The 17,696-nt window shown below is 40.2% G+C and overlaps 1 protein-coding gene across 1 annotated transcript in view; it reads left to right on the top strand.

Annotated features, from left to right (window-relative positions):
* The window catches only part of TDRD12 (tudor domain containing 12), a gene marked incomplete at its 3' end in the record, with an annotated part of 63,070 nt that overhangs the window by 10,824 nt on the left and 34,550 nt on the right, over positions 1-17,696 (top strand). Inside the window, exons 5-8 of the mRNA XM_081119695.1 lie at positions 2,775-2,830; positions 4,262-4,347; positions 9,043-9,232; positions 17,267-17,364. Of these exons, the coding sequence (XP_080975821.1) occupies positions 2,775-2,830; positions 4,262-4,347; positions 9,043-9,232; positions 17,267-17,364 (430 nt within the window). The remainder of the gene's footprint in view (positions 1-2,774; positions 2,831-4,261; positions 4,348-9,042; positions 9,233-17,266; positions 17,365-17,696) is intronic.

A 17,696-nucleotide genomic window follows, 5' to 3' on the forward strand; every position in this document is an offset into this window, starting at 1 on the left:
CAGCTGACAGTCTTATGGGAGCTCCCTTGTAGGTAACTAATTGCTTTTCTCTTGCTGCTTTTAAGATTCTTTCTTTGTCTTTAACCTTTTGCATTTTAATTACAATGTGTCTTGGTGTGGGCCTCTTTGGGTTCATCTTGTTTGGGACTCTCTGTGCTTCTTAGACTTGTATGTCTATTTCCTTCACCAGGTTAGAGATGTTTTCTGTCATTTCTTTTTTTTAAATATATCTTTATTGATTTCAGAGAGAGGGCAGCAGAGGAAGAGAGAGATAGAAACACCAATGATGAGAGAGTCATTGGGGATGGAGCCCGCAACTTGGGCATGTGCCCTGACCGGGACTCGAACCTCAATCTCCTGGATCCTAGGTCAATGCTCAACCGCTGAGCCACGCCCGGCCGGGCTCTGTCATTGTTTTTTCAAATAGGTTTTCAATTTCTTTATCTCTTCTTCTGGCATCCCCATGATGCAAATGTTGGGATGCTTGAAGTTGTCCCTGAGGCTCCTTACACTATTCTCATTTTTTTGGATTATTTTTTCTTTTTGCTCTTCTGTTTAGGTGTTTTTTGCATCCTTATCTTTCAAATCACTGATTTGATTCTCGGCTTTATCTACTTTACTGTTGATTCCCTGTAAATTATTATTCATTTCAGTTAGTGTATCCTTCATTTCTTACTGGTCCTTTTTGATGCTGTTCAGGTTCTCACTAAGTTCATAACCAATGTTTTGAACTCTGCATCTGGTAGATTCCTTGTCTCCAGTTTGCTTAGTTCTTTTTCTGGAGCTTTGTTTTGTTCTTTCATTTGGAACATGTTTTTTTGTCTCCTCACTTTGGCTTCCTCTCTGTGTTTGTTTCTTTGTATTAGGTAGAGCTGCTATGTCTCCCAGGCTTGGTAAAGTGTCCTAATGTAGTTGATGTCCTGTAGGGTCCAGTGGCACAACCTCCCCAATCACTCAAGCTGAGTACTTGAGGTATGCCCCCCATGTGGGCTATGTACACCTTTCCTCTAGTAGTTGAGCCTTGATTACTGTTGGCATGTCAATGGGAGGGATTTACCCTTAGGGTCATCCACTGCAAGGACTGGCCGTGACCACTGACCACCGACCTCCAACCACCGTGGAGGACCAGCTGTGTTAGGGGCCCACCCCACAGAACAGGACTTACTTCAGCAGGGCTCCGGTGCCCACTGATTGTGCCCCTTGAGTGTGTCACTTGTGGAGGTGGTTGGGTGATGGTGCCTTGACATGGTTTGAAGCTGTCCATTGAGTGCACAGGCTCTGGGGCTTCCCGGGAAGTGCAGCCCAAGGTCAGCCACTGCCTGGGCCACCTGGCACATGCTGCAGAGCAATCTGCAGATGGCTGCTACTTGTGCTGGGCTTGGAAGTGCCCTGGTGGGGCCAACCTGTGAACTGAGGCTGGCTGCTGCTAGTGTGGGGCCTGGGGCGGCTTAGCAAGAAGTTAGGGGTTCGCTGAGGCCAGATGCTGCTCGTTTGAGAGATTTTAGGAAAATCTGAAGCATGAGCCAAAACAGACCATTCCTATGGAAAAGCCGTTGGAAATAGCTTGAGTGAGCCCAAAAGTTGGGTGGGATAGAGCCTCAGAGAATCACCAGGGTGCGGCAACAAGTATGAGCCTGGTTGATGGAGTCTCAGATATGCTCCTCTCCTCTGGCTCTGTGAGAGGAAGGCTCATAAAAGGAACAGTGTCCTCTGCTAGCACTTCTGTCTGGGAGAAAGCTGCCCCCCAGCTCTCACTCTGATGCTGGACAATTCAGTTCCTCCCCATATATCTCTGGTGCTTTTCAAGCTGCTGCCCCCCAGCACTGGAGCTCAGAGGGAGTGAGTCCGAGTAAGTCCATGTGTGGGCCCTTTAAGAGGAACTGCCTGGGACTCCAGAAACCCTCAGTCTCCCTCAGCCTCAGTCTCTGCTGGTTTTTGCAGCCAGAAGTTATGGGGAATTCTCTTTTCAGCACTGGAACCCTGGGCTGGGAGCCTGGTGTGGGCCTGGGATACCTCACTCCTCAGGGGGGACCTCTGCAGCTGAGATATTCCTCCCTATCAATTTTTATCTGCCACACGTGGGGTGGGACTGTTCAGTTCCCTGTCCCCACCCCTCCTACCAGTCTCGATGTGGCTGTTGCTTCATATCCTTAGTTGTAGGACTTCTGTTTCAGTGAGATTTCAGGCTGTCTGAATGATGGTGGTTCCATAGTTTAGTTGTAATTTTGATGTGGGAGGAGGTGAGTACTGTGTTTACCTAGGCCACCATCTTGACTGGAAATCTTTTGTGATTTTTGCAGAGTATAGGAAAGGGCAAGGTGATAGAAAAAGGGCCACTGATGGGGTGTCTGCTGAGTGAGGAGCAGTGGCCACTCTTAGAATGTTGGTTTGACCAACATGTTTGGAGCCCTTGCTCAGTGCCAGCCTGTGCTGAAATGAACACTGCACACTCAGGATCCCTGCTCCAGGGAGCTTGTGTTCTGGGTGGGGAGGCAGATATGTCTAAGGTAACTGGGGACGTGGTATTGGGACAGACGATGCCAGGCCCATTCTCAGCAAGTCTCTGCACAGGTGCAGGCATCAGTGGTGAGAGGAGCCTGTTGGAGGGTGCGCCTGGGATCATCACCCAGAGCAGAGCCAGAGCCACGCTCCCCATTACCTGTATCATATGCCAGCTCTCTGTCAGAAATATCGAGTGCATGGTTTACAAAATAATGTTAGTGCACTAACCTCAGGTTTTTGCTTAATGAAGTTGTGTCTGTTCACTGTTACAGACCTGCTAAGAAGTGGGACACGGCAGCTGTTCAGTACTTTCAGAACATCCTAAAAGGTAAGGCAGATATGTGATCACTGCAGCTGGCTTTGAACTGACACCCAGTGTGGCTTAACCTTTGCTTGGGGAGAGGGTTTGAGATGTGCATGCTTAGTTATTTGACCCTCCTCATATGGGTTCATAAGTTACCTGGAGCTTCTTCCACCCCAATGTTAAGTGACTCTGCAGCCCTGGAATTTTGGGGGTGGATGTGGGCATTGGTAATGACAGGTGAGGTTAGGAAGGGGTTGTTTGGGTAAGGGACCCTTGCACAATACAGTGCCTGCTTCTTAGTTTGTGTAGAAGCTGAAGCCCTGCAAGGTAAATTTAAATGCATTTCACCAAGCCAACAACTGATGAAAAGCCTAAGTTACTGTGTAATCATCATTGCTAATCTAAGATGTAGAGAATGTCTCAGAGCACCTAGGTAGTATGTTCTCTTTATATTGTTGACTGTAGCATAGAGTCTCATTTGTGGTATCTGTCTTTACCCTGGGGCCATTTTGAGGGGGAGTGGGTGTGAAATGCCTGCAGTGCTGCCTGTACCTGCTGGGGTCCTAGTTCCTCTCTCCTGCTCCCCTACTGTCCGGTAAAGGAACAGTCAGATGCTTTGGGAAATGGGAGGTTGAGGTGGGTGTTGCTGGGCTTGGAGTTTTGGTCCATTGGGGAATGCTGGGAGACAGAAGTTTGGAAGAGGCAGAGTGCTTAGATTTGAATACTGCCCTGGTACCTCTGTGGAGCCTTCTCTCAGCCTGGTCTCTTCACCTGTACAGTGACCCTCAAAGGTCATGGTAAGTGTGAAATGAAAACTTGACATAGTGTCTGATAGTCATGCATGCATGGAGCTGCTGTTTGGACTAGTAAGTCTCTGAGAGTAGTTAAGAGCTCTGCTCCGTGGGCACTTAGAACGTGGACTCAGATGAAAGACTGACTGGAAATGATTTGCGAGTCACTGTGCTCAAGGAGGTGTTCATAGGGTGGCAGGAGGAGGATGCTGTGGTTGGGGACAGGGATACAAGGCGGACTCCATGCCGGGACAGCCTTCACCTTGACTTGCCCACCCCCAGAGCCCTCCTGCATTAAGGCCCGCCTGCAGGAGGAAGCCATTGGACATGGTGGTGCTGGGTAATGGGAGGTGGTTAGCAGAGATTAGTAGGTGGGAAATAGTCAAGTTATTTCAAGTATACTTTTAATTTTTTTATTTTTTATTTTTTTAAAATATATCTTTATTGATTTCAGAGAGAGGAAAGGAGAGGGAGAGAGAGAGATGGAAACATCAAAGATGAGAGAGTCATTGATCGAGCCCCCAACCCGGGCGTGTGCCCTGACCGGGAATCGAACCCCGATTACCTGGATCCTAGGTCGACACTCAACCGCTGAGCCACGTCTGGCCGGGCTCAAGTATACTTTTAAAATCAGCTAATTTATGCTTTCATTTATGCCCTTTAGCAACTACTCAGGTGGAAGCCAAATTATGTGCTGTGGAAGAAGATACTTTTGAGGTTTACCTTTATGTAACTATAAAAAATGAAAAAGTAAGTGAAATAATTGGATTTTGAAATATTTTACCATTATTTAAAATTTTTATTTTAATAAAACAATAAACAAGCGAAACAATGTTATTCACACAACATAGAACTTTTCTTAATCTTTCTAGTCAGGCTTAGATCAGAAGTTAGCAGGATGGTGTTTTCCTCTTTTAATTACTTTAGTATTTTATTTAGACAGCATTTTATTTTGTAATGGGTAAGAAATTATTTCTACAGTGATGAGTATGGAATGTTATTTTCTTATAAGAGGACATAAGTTTTATAAATACATACATTTGGTATGGTTCACTCCTTCCCCCCCACACACCATAATTTTCTCATCGTGTATAATACGTGATCATTGTAAAGAATTCAGATAACATAAGTAGAAAGAAAGTAGGCATCACATGTGAGCCTCCCCTGTAGTTATAAGCTCTTAACATTTGTATGGTCACCTTTATGAAGAGCGGTAAAGGGTGTAGCTGTGCACCTTGTGTGGAGGTAGATGGAGGTGCTGATATAGGCTGCTTGGGGCCCACAGAGGTCATCTAAACCACGGATTTATTTAAAAATTTTATTTTGAAATAATTTTACAATTACAGACAAGATGTAAAAATTGTGCAGAGCTTTGTATATGCTTTACGTGGGTTCCCCTGATGTTAAGCATACAAACCAGTGGTGCAGTGATTAAAACCAGAAAATTAACACTGATAAAATACTATTTTTAGAAAACCTACAGGCCTTACTTGAATTTTGCCAGTTTTTCCACTAATTTCCTTTCTCTGTCACTAGGATCTGATTAAGGATCCCACGTTGCACCTGATTGTTGTGTCTTTCTAGTCTCCTCAGTATGTTGAAACAGTTTTCAGCCGTTCCTCATCTTTTAGGACCATGACACTTAGGAGGAGTACTGGCTAGTTATTTTGTAGAATGTCACTCAATTTGGGTTTGTTTGGTGTTTTCTCATTAGATTGAGTTCCTAAATTTTTAGCAAGACTGCTGCAGAAGTGATACTGTATCCTTCTGAGTGCATGATAGGAGAAGGTTCATGATGTTGCTGTCTTATCACTAGTCATGCTAACCTTGATCAGCTGGATTAGGTGGTATCTGCTCAGTTTTTCTTCTAAAGTTAGTTACTATTTTTTTCTTCTTGAAACGATTGAGCATCTTGTGGGGGATACTTTGAGACTGTGCAAATGTCCAACAATGATTCTTGCCTGCAAAGCTGACTTCTTGGTATTTGCCCGTTTCTGTCATGCCGTCTGCGTTTTTGATTGGAGTTCTATAAGGAAGAACTACTCATCCTCTTGTTTATTGATTGATTCAGTAGTTGATCTTAGTATAGACTCCTGGATATTTATTTTACTCTGGGCAATATAATCCATTACTATCATTTGCTTGCTCAAATTATCACAGATTTGTCCATTAGGAACTTTTTCAAAGTGGTGTATGTTCCCCCTCGTTGTTGAAAACTCCCTACTTTCTGTACTACAAGATCCTCCTAGCTAATTTGGTCATTTTCCAGTTCCAGGCCTAGAATCAACCACTGCTCCAAGAAGTTCCTTTTATTGACAAATGGTATTTAGATATCAGGATCAGGGCACTAGGTGTGCTTATTGCTACTGCAGTGTCATTGATTATAGGGCCACTTAGCAGGCAGTTAGGAAATACATGTCTGTATGCTAACCAGTGCACATGTATATATATATATACATCTACATTTGTTTCTAGATCTCTCTACCGGTATGTATGTTAAGAGCTCTGGTACCTCTAATTTCAATCCCCTGTACTCATTCTTTTAAAAAAATATTTTAAAATTGATTTTTAGAGAGAAGAAGGGAGAGAGAGAGAAACATCCATCATTTGCCTCCTGCATGTACCCCAACTGGGGATGGAACCTGCAACCTGGGCATGTGCCCTGGCCAGGAATTGAACCTGCCGCCCTTTGGTTCATGGGACGATGCTCCAACCAACTGAGCCAAACTGACCAGGGCCTCTTTCCTCATTCTTAACATCTGTCGCTTAGTATTCACATAAGGTAATTTCAGAATTGCTGACCCACGTGCCTATGAAAAATAAATTTGTCTTTAGCCTTACAGAATGCAGCCAAAACACTGTTTTTCAAAGTAACTTCGTTCTTTTTCACCCTAACCTCTTCAGTGCAATTATGTTATTAATAAAATTAATTTGTACAAAAAAAATCCAATCGTTTTGGGTTCCCCAGCATCCTTTTTGATTTTACCTATGTCTTTTCATTACTTACTTTACTATCTGGTAAAATTGCCAACATGTTGGCTAAGGGACCAGTCTTGTAAACACGTCTTTTTTGTTTTGTTGTTAATCCTCACCTGAGGATATTTTTACCAATAATTTTTCAGAGAAAGTGGAAGGGAGGGGAAGAGACAGAGAGAAAAACAGATGTGAGAGAGAGACATCAATTGGTTGCCTTTCTCACATGCCCTGACCAGGGCTGGGGATCGAACCTGCAACCAAAGTACATGCTCTTGACCGGAATTGAACCTGCTACCCTTCTGTCCATGGGCCAACACTCTAACCACTGAGCCAAAGTGGTCAGGGCTGTAAATACATCTTTTAAACAAGTTCTCTACTAACCTGCTTTCAGGAGCAGGTTTCTTTTTTTCTCCATATGTGGTTGTATGTGGATAACTTGCTCTAACTTCAAGGTGATGAAGTACTGAAGGCATGCTCAGCAGAGAACTTACTGTGGGTGCATGAAGTCATGGTTGCCAGAAAAAGAAAAAGGGGGCCAACAAGCCTCTTCCATCTCCAACTGAGGTACAGGGATGTGTCTTACAGTGTTCTCTTGTTTTGCCTGGCTTCTTCCACTCGACAGAGTTATTTTAAGATACATTCATGCCATTCGTCTTATTTGTCTTTCTACTGTCTGGATCTACTACAGTGTGTTTATCTGTTCACTTGTTGATGGACATTTGAGTTGTGGCCAGGTTGGTTAATTATAACTGAAACTGCTATGAGCATTCATGGATGAGACCTGTGGGCCTATGCTTTCATTTCTCTGGGGTAAATACCTAGGAGTCCAATTTCTGGATAGTATTGTAGGTATTAAGAGACTACTAAATTGTTTTCCTAAGTGGCTGACCATTTTAAACCTCATCAGCAGTTTATGTGAGTTCCACTTTCTCCACATTTTTAATATTTGTGTGGTCATTCTTATAGATGAGTTAGTGGTATCTCTTGGTGGTTTAAATTTGCATTTCCCTGGTGATAAGTGATGCTAAGCATTTTTTTATGTACCTGTTGGCCATCTGTATGTCTCCTGTGGAAAAACGTCTTCAGATCTTCTGCCCATTACTTATTTGATTTTTTTTTTTTTTTGCTATTTAGTTATATGAGTTCTTTATATGTTTTGGATATTAGCCCCTTATGAGAGAGATGATTTGCAGATATGTTCTCCCATTCAGTAGGTTGCCTTTTCATTTTGTTGATGGTTTCCTTTGTTGTGCAGAAGCTTCTTAGTCCCACTTGTTTATTTTTGCTTTTGCTTTTTTTGTTTTTGGTGTCAAAAAAGTTACCAAGGTTTAGGTCAAAGAGCTTACCACCTGGTTTCAGGTTTTATATTGACATCCTTAAACCATTTTGAGTTAATTTTTGTGTATGGCGTAAGATAGTGGTCCAGTTTCATTCTTTTGCATATGGCTCTTCAGTTTTCCCAACACCATTTCCTGGAAAGACTTGCCTTTCTCTATTGTATATTCTTGGCTCCTTTGTCATAAATTAACTGACTATATGTGTGGGTTTACTTCTGGGCTCTCTATTTTGTTTCACTGATCTATGTGTCTGTTTTTATGCCAGTACCATGTTGTTTAAAAAAAAATTGTTTTACAGTTTACATTGAGTATTATTTTATGTTACTTACAGGTGTACGTACAGCACAGCGGTCAGACAGTTATACACTTCACAAAGTGCTTCTCCAAGCTGCTTTGATTACTATCATTCACCCATTTTTTTTATGAGTTTTGTTTTCTTTTTATTGAGTTTTGAGAGTTCTTTATATATTCTGGATGCACATCCATCTGGATACATTACTTAGAAATATATATTTTAAAATTTTATTTTATTGATTTTGGGGAGAAAGAAAGGGAAACTGGAGAGAGAAACATCGTGTGAGAGCAAAACATCAAACGGCTGCCTCTTGCATACCCCCCCGCCCCCAGGGATCAAGCCAGTAACTCAGGCATGTGCCCTGACTGGGAATCAAACTGGTAACCTTTGGGTGCATGGAACAATACCCAGCTAACTGAGCCACACCAGCCAGGGTTAGAAATATTTTCTTCCTATCTTTGGATTGTTGTAAACAGTATCTTTTGAAGAGCAGAAATTTAAAATTTTGATAAGGTCTGATTTATCAGTTTTTCCTTTTATGATTTATGTTTTGTCTCTCCCCTCCCCATCTTTATGTTGCAGAGTCATGTTAGCTCTCCAGTGCTTTTAAGAAGATTTTTTTTATATTTCATACTCATTTTTATTGTTTTTCTTATCAGAAAGTGTATCTAGTTCATCATTACCAGTGCAGCAATCAAGAGATCAATTTCTATCAAATTATGTTCTATAAAATAAGTTTTCTGAAGATTGAAATTTGCCATTAAATTTGGAATATTTTCTGAATAGTCATTTGGCAGTATTTGTCCTATTATTCATGAAATGTTTAAAATTATACAGGTTTGTGTTAATGATGATCTGGTTGCAAAGAACTTCGCTTGTTATGTATCACCCACGGAGAATAAAAACCTTGATTCTTTAGAGAAATCAAGATTGAGTATAAAGTCAGCATCCTTTTCCAATAAACTCAATCCAGCACTTACTCTTTGGCCAATGTTTTTGCAAGGAAAAGAGTCTCAAGGAATGGAAGGTGAGTAGCTTTTCTCCAATATATGTTTCCTTTAAACTGTCTTATTTATAGGAATTGTGGTGTTTAGATATAAGTTGTTGTATAGACATTTCCTCATATACAGTGACTTGAACTCTGAATTTAATATTTTAATTTTAATCCTAGTGAGTTTGTTAGACGTTTGTGATCCTAAAGCTGCTACAGTATGTTTTTATGAGAACAGCAAAAACTATTCTCATTTTCTTATTAACATGGAGTTATGTTTTCAGAAGCCCATGTGTTCATAATTCAGAAAACAAGGTTTTGTTTGTTGACAGTTTTAGATACTTAAACAAAGAGCTAGTTATTAGCATGAAAATATGAGGAGAGTCAGTCATGGGCAGTGGAAACAACTTCACATTCCTCTCTACATTGAGTTTTCTTTAGTTCTTCACATTGCTCCCTGCTGAGGAGCAATGTCACCTATAACCTTACAGTAAAAGCGAGATCAGAAGTTTATTGGAGAATTCGCATTTGTATTTTGGGTTTTATTTCATGCTTTAATCCAGAAATATATTTTTTCTGTTAGAGTCACATGGTTTAACTTTTCTGGCACAGTCTCTCCAGCATTCACGGCCCAAGCGTGTTGTGACTGACCCAGGGCCAGCGGCCACGATCCTGGGTAAGTTTTATTTGCTTCATTTCATAAAAGAACATTCTTAATGATCTAAAGATTATAAGGGTTGTTTAGAAGAGCTATGGTGAATCTCTTTTTTCTTATTTTAATGGAACTAATTTATGATGTCTTGTTGACAAAGATAATTTGTCTTTCAGTCCACACATACAGTATTTGACTGTAATGCAAGGAACATAGCAGGCACTTGTTCATGTAGGACTCATTTATTCCAGCCCAGATAAAGACCAGTGATGATTATTTATCCTCAGCGTATACATACATATTGATGATTGATTTTTTAAAAATGTGTTTCTTGATTTCAGAGAGGGAAAGAGAGAGAGAGAAACATGGATGTGACAGTGGAACATCAGTCAGCTGTCTCCTGCACACCCCGTACTGGGGATCAAGCCAGCAACCCGGGCATGTGTCCTGACCAGGAATTGAACTGGCAACCTCCTGGTGCATGGGACAATGCTCAACCAACTGAGGCACACCAGTTGGGCTATGATTGATTTTTATTTTAAACAATAGGATACATATAAATAGGAAAGAGACCTTTATGAGCACAGAAATACTCAGTCTTTAATTTCATATCTCCAGGATATTAAATGAATTGAAATTGTTGGACAAGGGTGAAATCTGCTGGCATCTTCAATGCTTGGCTCACCCTCTGTGGTAATTCCTGCATGATTTTGCTACTGCATTGGGTGTATGTATACCTATGGGTGTAATATTTCGTATATATCCATAGTAAACCTCAACTAAATCAAAGCTTTAGTCAGCTAAAATAGTACCTATACTTAAAATTATTTTTAGTTAGTTTGGGTATGTAGTTCATCATAGAAAAATACAAATAATCAAATTTTCAAACACCTGTCATTTTAAATACCTGCTTATTAAAGTTTTAGAGTCTCCCCCCCCCCCCCAAAGTTTTCCAGATGTGAGAGTGTGTATACAATTTTCATTTTACAGAAATGGGATCCTGCTATACATACCTCTGTGTAGTGTTTTTTACTTAATCGATGGCTGAACTTCTTTCTAGGTCAAATGTGTCCAGTATAACATGAGTTTAAAGGTATGGTCTCTGATGTGAGACTGTCAAGATGTCAGTCCCACTGCGTCCTCTGTGACATGGGGAGGCATGGGAGGCATTATTCCTGTTGCATTGAATTGGTTAGGTGGGCCATCCATGTACAGAGTTCTCGTGGCACAGAGCCTGTTGCCCTGCCCCATATTCTCATCTGCCTCCTGTAGGGGTCCTAGATGAGAATTCCTGCTAAAAGGAGCCTTTGGTGGGAATGTATTATTTCCATTTGTGTTTCTTTTATTTTCATTGGAGCAAGACAAATACCAGGCATTTACATTCTGTTTAATCATTGCACAACTTTCCATTGTGTGAATGTGTCATTGTTATTTTACGTAGCCCCAGATTGCTGGACAGTCACTGTTTCCTACTGTCCTCTATTAGTCAGTGTTGGAGTCAACTGTGCGGATCTTTGAAAAGGGAAAGTTGCTGGTAAACAAAACAAAGTTAATGTGAAATTTACTGGACTGTCGTAAAAAACAAAATTATTGAATGTTACTTATCCAAGCAAAAATTTCTTTTTCCTTGTAATCATTGTGAGAAGCAATTTCAACTATATTTTAATTAATTTTTGGTACTTCTCTTTGAAGTTGCCTTATTTTATTTTTATTTTTTTAAATATATCTTTATTGACTTCAGGGAGAGGAAAGGAGAGGGAGAGAGAGATAGAAACATCAGTGATGAGAGAGTCATTGATCGGCTGCAGCCCACAACCTGGGCATGTGCCCTGACCAGGAATCGAACCCTGATCGCCTGGATCCTAGGTCAACGCTTAACCACTGAGCCACGCCCGGCCGGGTGTGCCTTATATTTTTAATTGAAGTTGAATACTTTTTTAAAAATACATCTTTATTGATTTCAGAGAGAGGAAGGGAGAGGAAGAGAGAGATAGAAACATCAATGATGAGAGAGTTGTCATTGATTGGCTGCCTCCTGCACGCTCCTGACTGGGGATTGAGCTTGCAACCCAGGTATGTGCCCTGACCAGGAATCGAACCGCAATCTCCTGGATCCTAGGTCGATGCTCAACTGCTTAGCCCTGACTGGCTGGGCAAAATTTAATACTTTGTAATAATTTTATTTATTTTTTAATATATCTTTATTGATTTCAGAGAGAGGAAAGGAGAGGGAGAGAGAGATATAGAAACATCAATGGTGAGAGTCATTGATCGGCTGCAGCCAGCAACCCGGGCATGTGCCCTGACCGGGAATGGAACCCCGATTGCCTGGATCCTAGGTCAACGCTCAACTGCTGAGCCACGTCCGGCTGGGCAAAGTTTAATGCTTTTTAATACTTGGTTAAACAATCAAATAATACAGAACGGCTATAATAAAAAGTAATTTTCTCTTGTCCAGTCTCTTCTCACCCCAGGCTGTTTTCTTAGCCATTTATTTTGGCAGTTGTCCCCCAAATCTTAAAATAATTTTGATTAGTCTACTCTTTCTGGACTTGTCAATTCTAGACATGGTCTTGCTTCTGTGACAGATGAGCTTTCATTCCCCTAATCCACAAATATTTAGTCATCAGAATGTCATGAAGTGCCTACTGGGTAGCAGGCGCTATTTCACGGATCATCAGGGAAAGAAACAAAGTCTCCGCTTTTACGGAGTTTACATCCATTTTTTTAATAAAATTGTAAATTTTAGAATAATTACAAACTTACAGAAGAGTTGGAGAGCATTACAAAGAACTTTCTTCCTAAACCATTTGAGAATAAGTTACTGAACTGGATGCCCCAGCTCTCCCCAATACTTGAGAATATTTTTCCTAGAAATAGAATACTTTAAAAAATATTCACAGTACCTTCACCAAAATCAGAAAATTAACGTTAATACATTCTGATCACCTAACCCTCATACACCATTCAGGTGTTGCCAATTGTCCCAACAATTCCTTTATGGCAAACATGCAGCTCAGCATCACTTGTTGCGTTTAGTGGTCACATCTCTCTAGTCTCGTCAGCCTGGAATAGTTCACTTTGACTCTTTTGAAAATTGTAGACCAGTGATTTGATAGAATGTCTTTCAATTTTAACAGATGTTTTTGTCATAAGACCCATTTTATGCATCTTTGGCAGGAATGCCTCAAAAGGGGTGCTGTGTTCTCATTCCATTTCATCAGGTGACACAAAATTTCGATTTGTCCTGTTACTGATGGACTTTGATTACTTTGTTAAGGTCATGTCTGCCAGGCTTCTCCACTGGAAATTACTTTCACCCTTGTAAATATGTTGTAGGCTGCTATTGTGAAACTTAAACATCTCATTCCTTATTATTCACTCATTAATCCATAATAGTGTGAATTCCTGTTTGCAACCCTGAAGTCAACCATTTCTCTAAGTTGCCCTGGCTCCTTTTAATGGATAACAGGATTTTGAAGCCAAGATCTAGAAGCAAGGTGTGTTCTTTGCTTTTGGGGTATTGCTGTTCTCACGCTCTTCTAGCGAACAGAGCTATTGACGTGTGTACACGTGTATGCATACATTTAGATCTGTATCTGTTTTACATCTACCTGTAATCTTTGTCTTGAAAACCAGGAGTTCACACCAATCCTTCCCATTGTGATCTTGCTGCTGGATTTATCCTAATTTTCTACCTTTCCAAATTTGTAACACTCTCCTGTGACTGTGAGAATCCTACCTCCTGTTATCCTTACTGTAGTTACTTATTGGGTCAGTCTTCCTATATAAGTAACCCCTTTTTAAAAAAATTGATTTTAGAGAGAGAGAGGGGGGCAGGGGGAGAGAGAGGAAGGGAGGGAGGGGCATCGACTTCTTGTTCCACTTATTTATGCAGTCATTGGTTGCTGCTGCTTGTATGTGCCCTCTGCAGAGATTGAACCCACAGCCTTGGGATGATGCTCTAACCAACTGAGCTACCTGGCCAGGGCCAGGTAACCAATCTCTGATTTTGTAAGTAACCAGTCTTCTATCATCATGACCTTCCCCCACTCTACTCCCATCACTCACCCAATTCAGGCTGATACCATCCTCCCACCCCCACTCACCTACACAGGACCTTGTTGCTGCTTTCTTCATTTCACTTAGGCTTAGATTTACCCCCACTTGGATTCTGTATTTCTATATTGGGTTGTCCTCCACTCTCACCCTCACAAATGCTCCCTCCTCACTCTACTTGGCTCTAACACTGCTCTAAGCTGCTCCCTCCTTCATCCCAGTGGGTGCTCACCTTACTTTGCTTGGGTCTGATATCCTGCTGTCAGTCGCCATGGGTCTCCTTCACCAGTGAAAATCAGATACTCTTTTTCTCTGCCCCTCCTTACAGTTTTAGCACTGAATTGTGGATAAGGGGGAAGAGCTTCTAATATCTGGGATAACTCGCACTTGCTAAGGGTGTATAAATTTCTTTTTATACATTGTTGGATTCAATTTGCTAATATTTTGTTGAGTATTTTTACATCTGTGTTCATGAGGGATATTGGCTTCTAGATTCCTTTTCTTGTAATGTTTTTCTCTTGTTTTTGGTATTAGAATTATGCTGGCCTCATAAAATGAGTTAGGAAGTATTTCTTCTGTCTTCTGGAAGATAATGTAGAGAATTTGTGTACTTTCTTCCTTAAACGTTTGGTAGAATTCACCAGCAGGCTTGGTGCTTTCAGTTTTGTAAGGTTGTTAATTATTGATTCAGTTTCTTTAATAGATACAGGCCTGCCTATTCAGCTTGTTTCCTTTTGTGTGAGTTTTGGCAGATTATTTCTTTCAAGGAATTCGTTCACTTCATGTAGGTTAGCAGATTTGTGGGCATAGAGTTTTCCATAGTATTCCGTTATTATCCTTTTAATGTTCATGGGGTCTGTAGTGATGACTCGTCTTCCATTTTTGATACTAATAATTTGTGTCATCTCTTTTTCTTAGATAGCCTAGCTAAAGGTTTATTGATTTTATTGATCTTTTCAAAGAACCATGCTATTGACTGAATTGCATGCCCCTAAATTTCATATGTTGAAACCCTAACCTCCTGTGTGATTGTATTTGGAGATAGAGTCTTTTAGGTGTAATGAGGTTAAATGAGGTCATAAGGATTGGGCTCTAATCTAATAAGATGTTCCCCTTGCAAGAAAAGGAAGAGATACCAGAGCTGTCTCTTTGCCATATGAGGATACGTGAGAAGGTGACCATCTGCAAGCCAGGAAGATAGCTCTCACCAGGAACCAATTAAGCTGGCACTTTGGTCTTGGATTTTCCACCCTCCCAAACTGTGAGAAAATTAATTTCTGTTGTTTAAGCCACTAGTTTATTCTATTTTGCTATAGCAACCTGAGCAGACTAATACAAACCAGCTTTTGGTTTTATTGATTTTTTGAAATTAAATTCCTGTTTTCAATTTCATTTACTTTGCTGTAATTTATTTTCTTCTACTAACTTTAGGTTTAATTCACTTTTTCTTTTTTTTTGTAGTTTCCTAAGGTGGAATCTTCATATTTTAGAGAGAGGGGAAGGGAGAAACAGAAAGGGAGAGAGAAACATCAATTGGTTGCCTCCTATATGCACCCCAACCAGGGATCGAACCTGCAACCTAGATATGTGCCTTAACCAGGAATTGAACCTGCAGCCTCTTTGGTACATAGACGATGCTCCAGCCAACTGAGCCACCCAGCCAGGGCAGAAGCTTGTATTAGTGATTTTTGATCTTTTCTGATAAGCACATTTAATGGTACAAATTGTCCTCTAAAGCACTGCTTTCTCTCCATTCCACACATTTTGATAAGTTGTATTTTTATTTTCACTTAATTAAATAAGTAAAAAAATAATTTAAAATTTCTCTTGAGATTCTTGATCCAAGTATTATTTATAATAAGTGTGTCATTTAACCTTCAAGTAATTTGAGATTTTTCCAGCTATCATTTTTTTACTGAGTTAGTTTAATTCCATTGTGGTCTGAGAGTGTATACGTTGAGTAATTTGTTTTTGTTTTTTTAATCCTCACCTGAGGATATGTTGAGAGAGAGAGACAGAGAAATCGATGTGAGAGAGAAACGTTGATTGGTTGTCTCCCATACTCACCCTGACTGGAAATTGAACCCGAAACTTAGGTACGTGCTCTTACTGGGAATTGAGCCCACAACCTTTTGGTGTATGCGATGATGCTCCAAACAACTGAGCCATCCAGCCAGGGCTGTTATTTTAAATTTGTTGTAGTTTGTGGCACAGAATGTGGTCTATCTTGGTGTAAGTTCCATTTCAGCTTGAGAAAGGGGTATTCTGCTCTTCGATGAAGCAGTCTATAGATATCAGTTATATCCAGTTGATTGATGGTGCTGGTGAATTCAGCTATATCCTTACTAATTTCCTGCTTGCTGGCTGTTCATTAACAAATTTTGTCACTTTTCAAAAGTCAGATTTAGTCCTGGAGGATAAAGTATTTGAAAGAGTCTTCTTCAGAAATTTGCCACCTCCTGGCTGTTCAGATTCAGCCTGTTTTCTAATACCTTTTATATTCATTATGCCATTAAGAAGTGAGATGCACAGTTATGAGCCCAGACCATTGCTGAAACTGAGTTATAACTGGTATTCCAGTGATTGCTATATAACAAATACTTTATAGTGTTTAGTGGTGTAAAACAACCATTTGGTAATGCTCCTGGATTTTGAGGTTGGGAGTTCAGTGTGGGCACAGCAGGAAGGCTTTATCTCTGTTCCACAGTGTGTGGGGCCTCAGCTGGGAAGACTTAAAGGCTGGTGGTTACTAAATGGTTGGATTCAGTCCTATGTCTGGCAGTTGATGCTGGCTTTTGGCTGGGACTTCAACTTGGACTCTCATATGAAATACCTATAGTGGCCTTTTCATGTGATTGCTTGGACTTCCTCATAACATGGTGGCTGGGTTTCAGAAGTAAGCACCCAGAAGAGCAAGTCACAGTACATCACATTTTTGTGATCTACCTTTAGAAGTCACATAACGCCACTTCCATGTTGTTTACAAGCCCACCCAGGCTCATGGGAAAGGGATATAGAGCCCTTCTCTCAATGGGAGAAGTGTCAAAGTCACATTGCAAGAAGAGCATGTGTGTTGGGAGACATGTCTTGGCCCTCTTTGGAAAGTAGAGTATTCCAAGTTACGACAATAAATTATGCTTAATTCTTAGTAAGCCAGTAAAGGATTTTTTTAAAGCACTTTATAATAATAAGGATTGAAACAAGATTTTAAAATTTAATTCCCTCAAGTAAGATTTAATATAAAACCCTATTCCATAATACTTTTATGTATTAAGATTTTATGATTATATTTTTTATTTATCCTTTTTGTTGTATTTCCTATTTATTAATAACACCTTTTATCACTTTTTATTTTTCAGATAAAACTATGAAATGTAAAGTGGATTCCTTGAGTGGTTCACCTAAAAAAATATCTGAAAAGAAACAACAGTGCATCTCTTTAAAAGATGTAAATAAGGTGGTATTTATAAATGTTTATTAAATTTTATATAATGTTACTTTTTGAATATTCTCCTTTAAAATCTAGGAGCCAAAAACATGTTTTCTGTTAAGAAAAAAACCTTTGACTATGATAGTTCCATTCATGAAAAAATAATAGTTTTCATGTTTGCTGTATTTCAAAAGAACGAGAACTCTAGCTCTCCCCTTGTTCTTGGATTAGTGGCCTCTCTACAAAATCGCGTATTTTTCCTCATTTTAACAAGGGTGTGAAAATCTGGGATTATGGGGTACTATCATAGTTGGAAGTTCAAAATTAACCTGTCCTTCCAGTCCCTTTGACAAGACAGG

Source organism: Miniopterus schreibersii, assembly GCF_964146895.1.
Source record: "Miniopterus schreibersii genome assembly, chromosome: 18".
Classification (NCBI taxonomy): domain Eukaryota; kingdom Metazoa; phylum Chordata; class Mammalia; order Chiroptera; family Miniopteridae; genus Miniopterus; species Miniopterus schreibersii.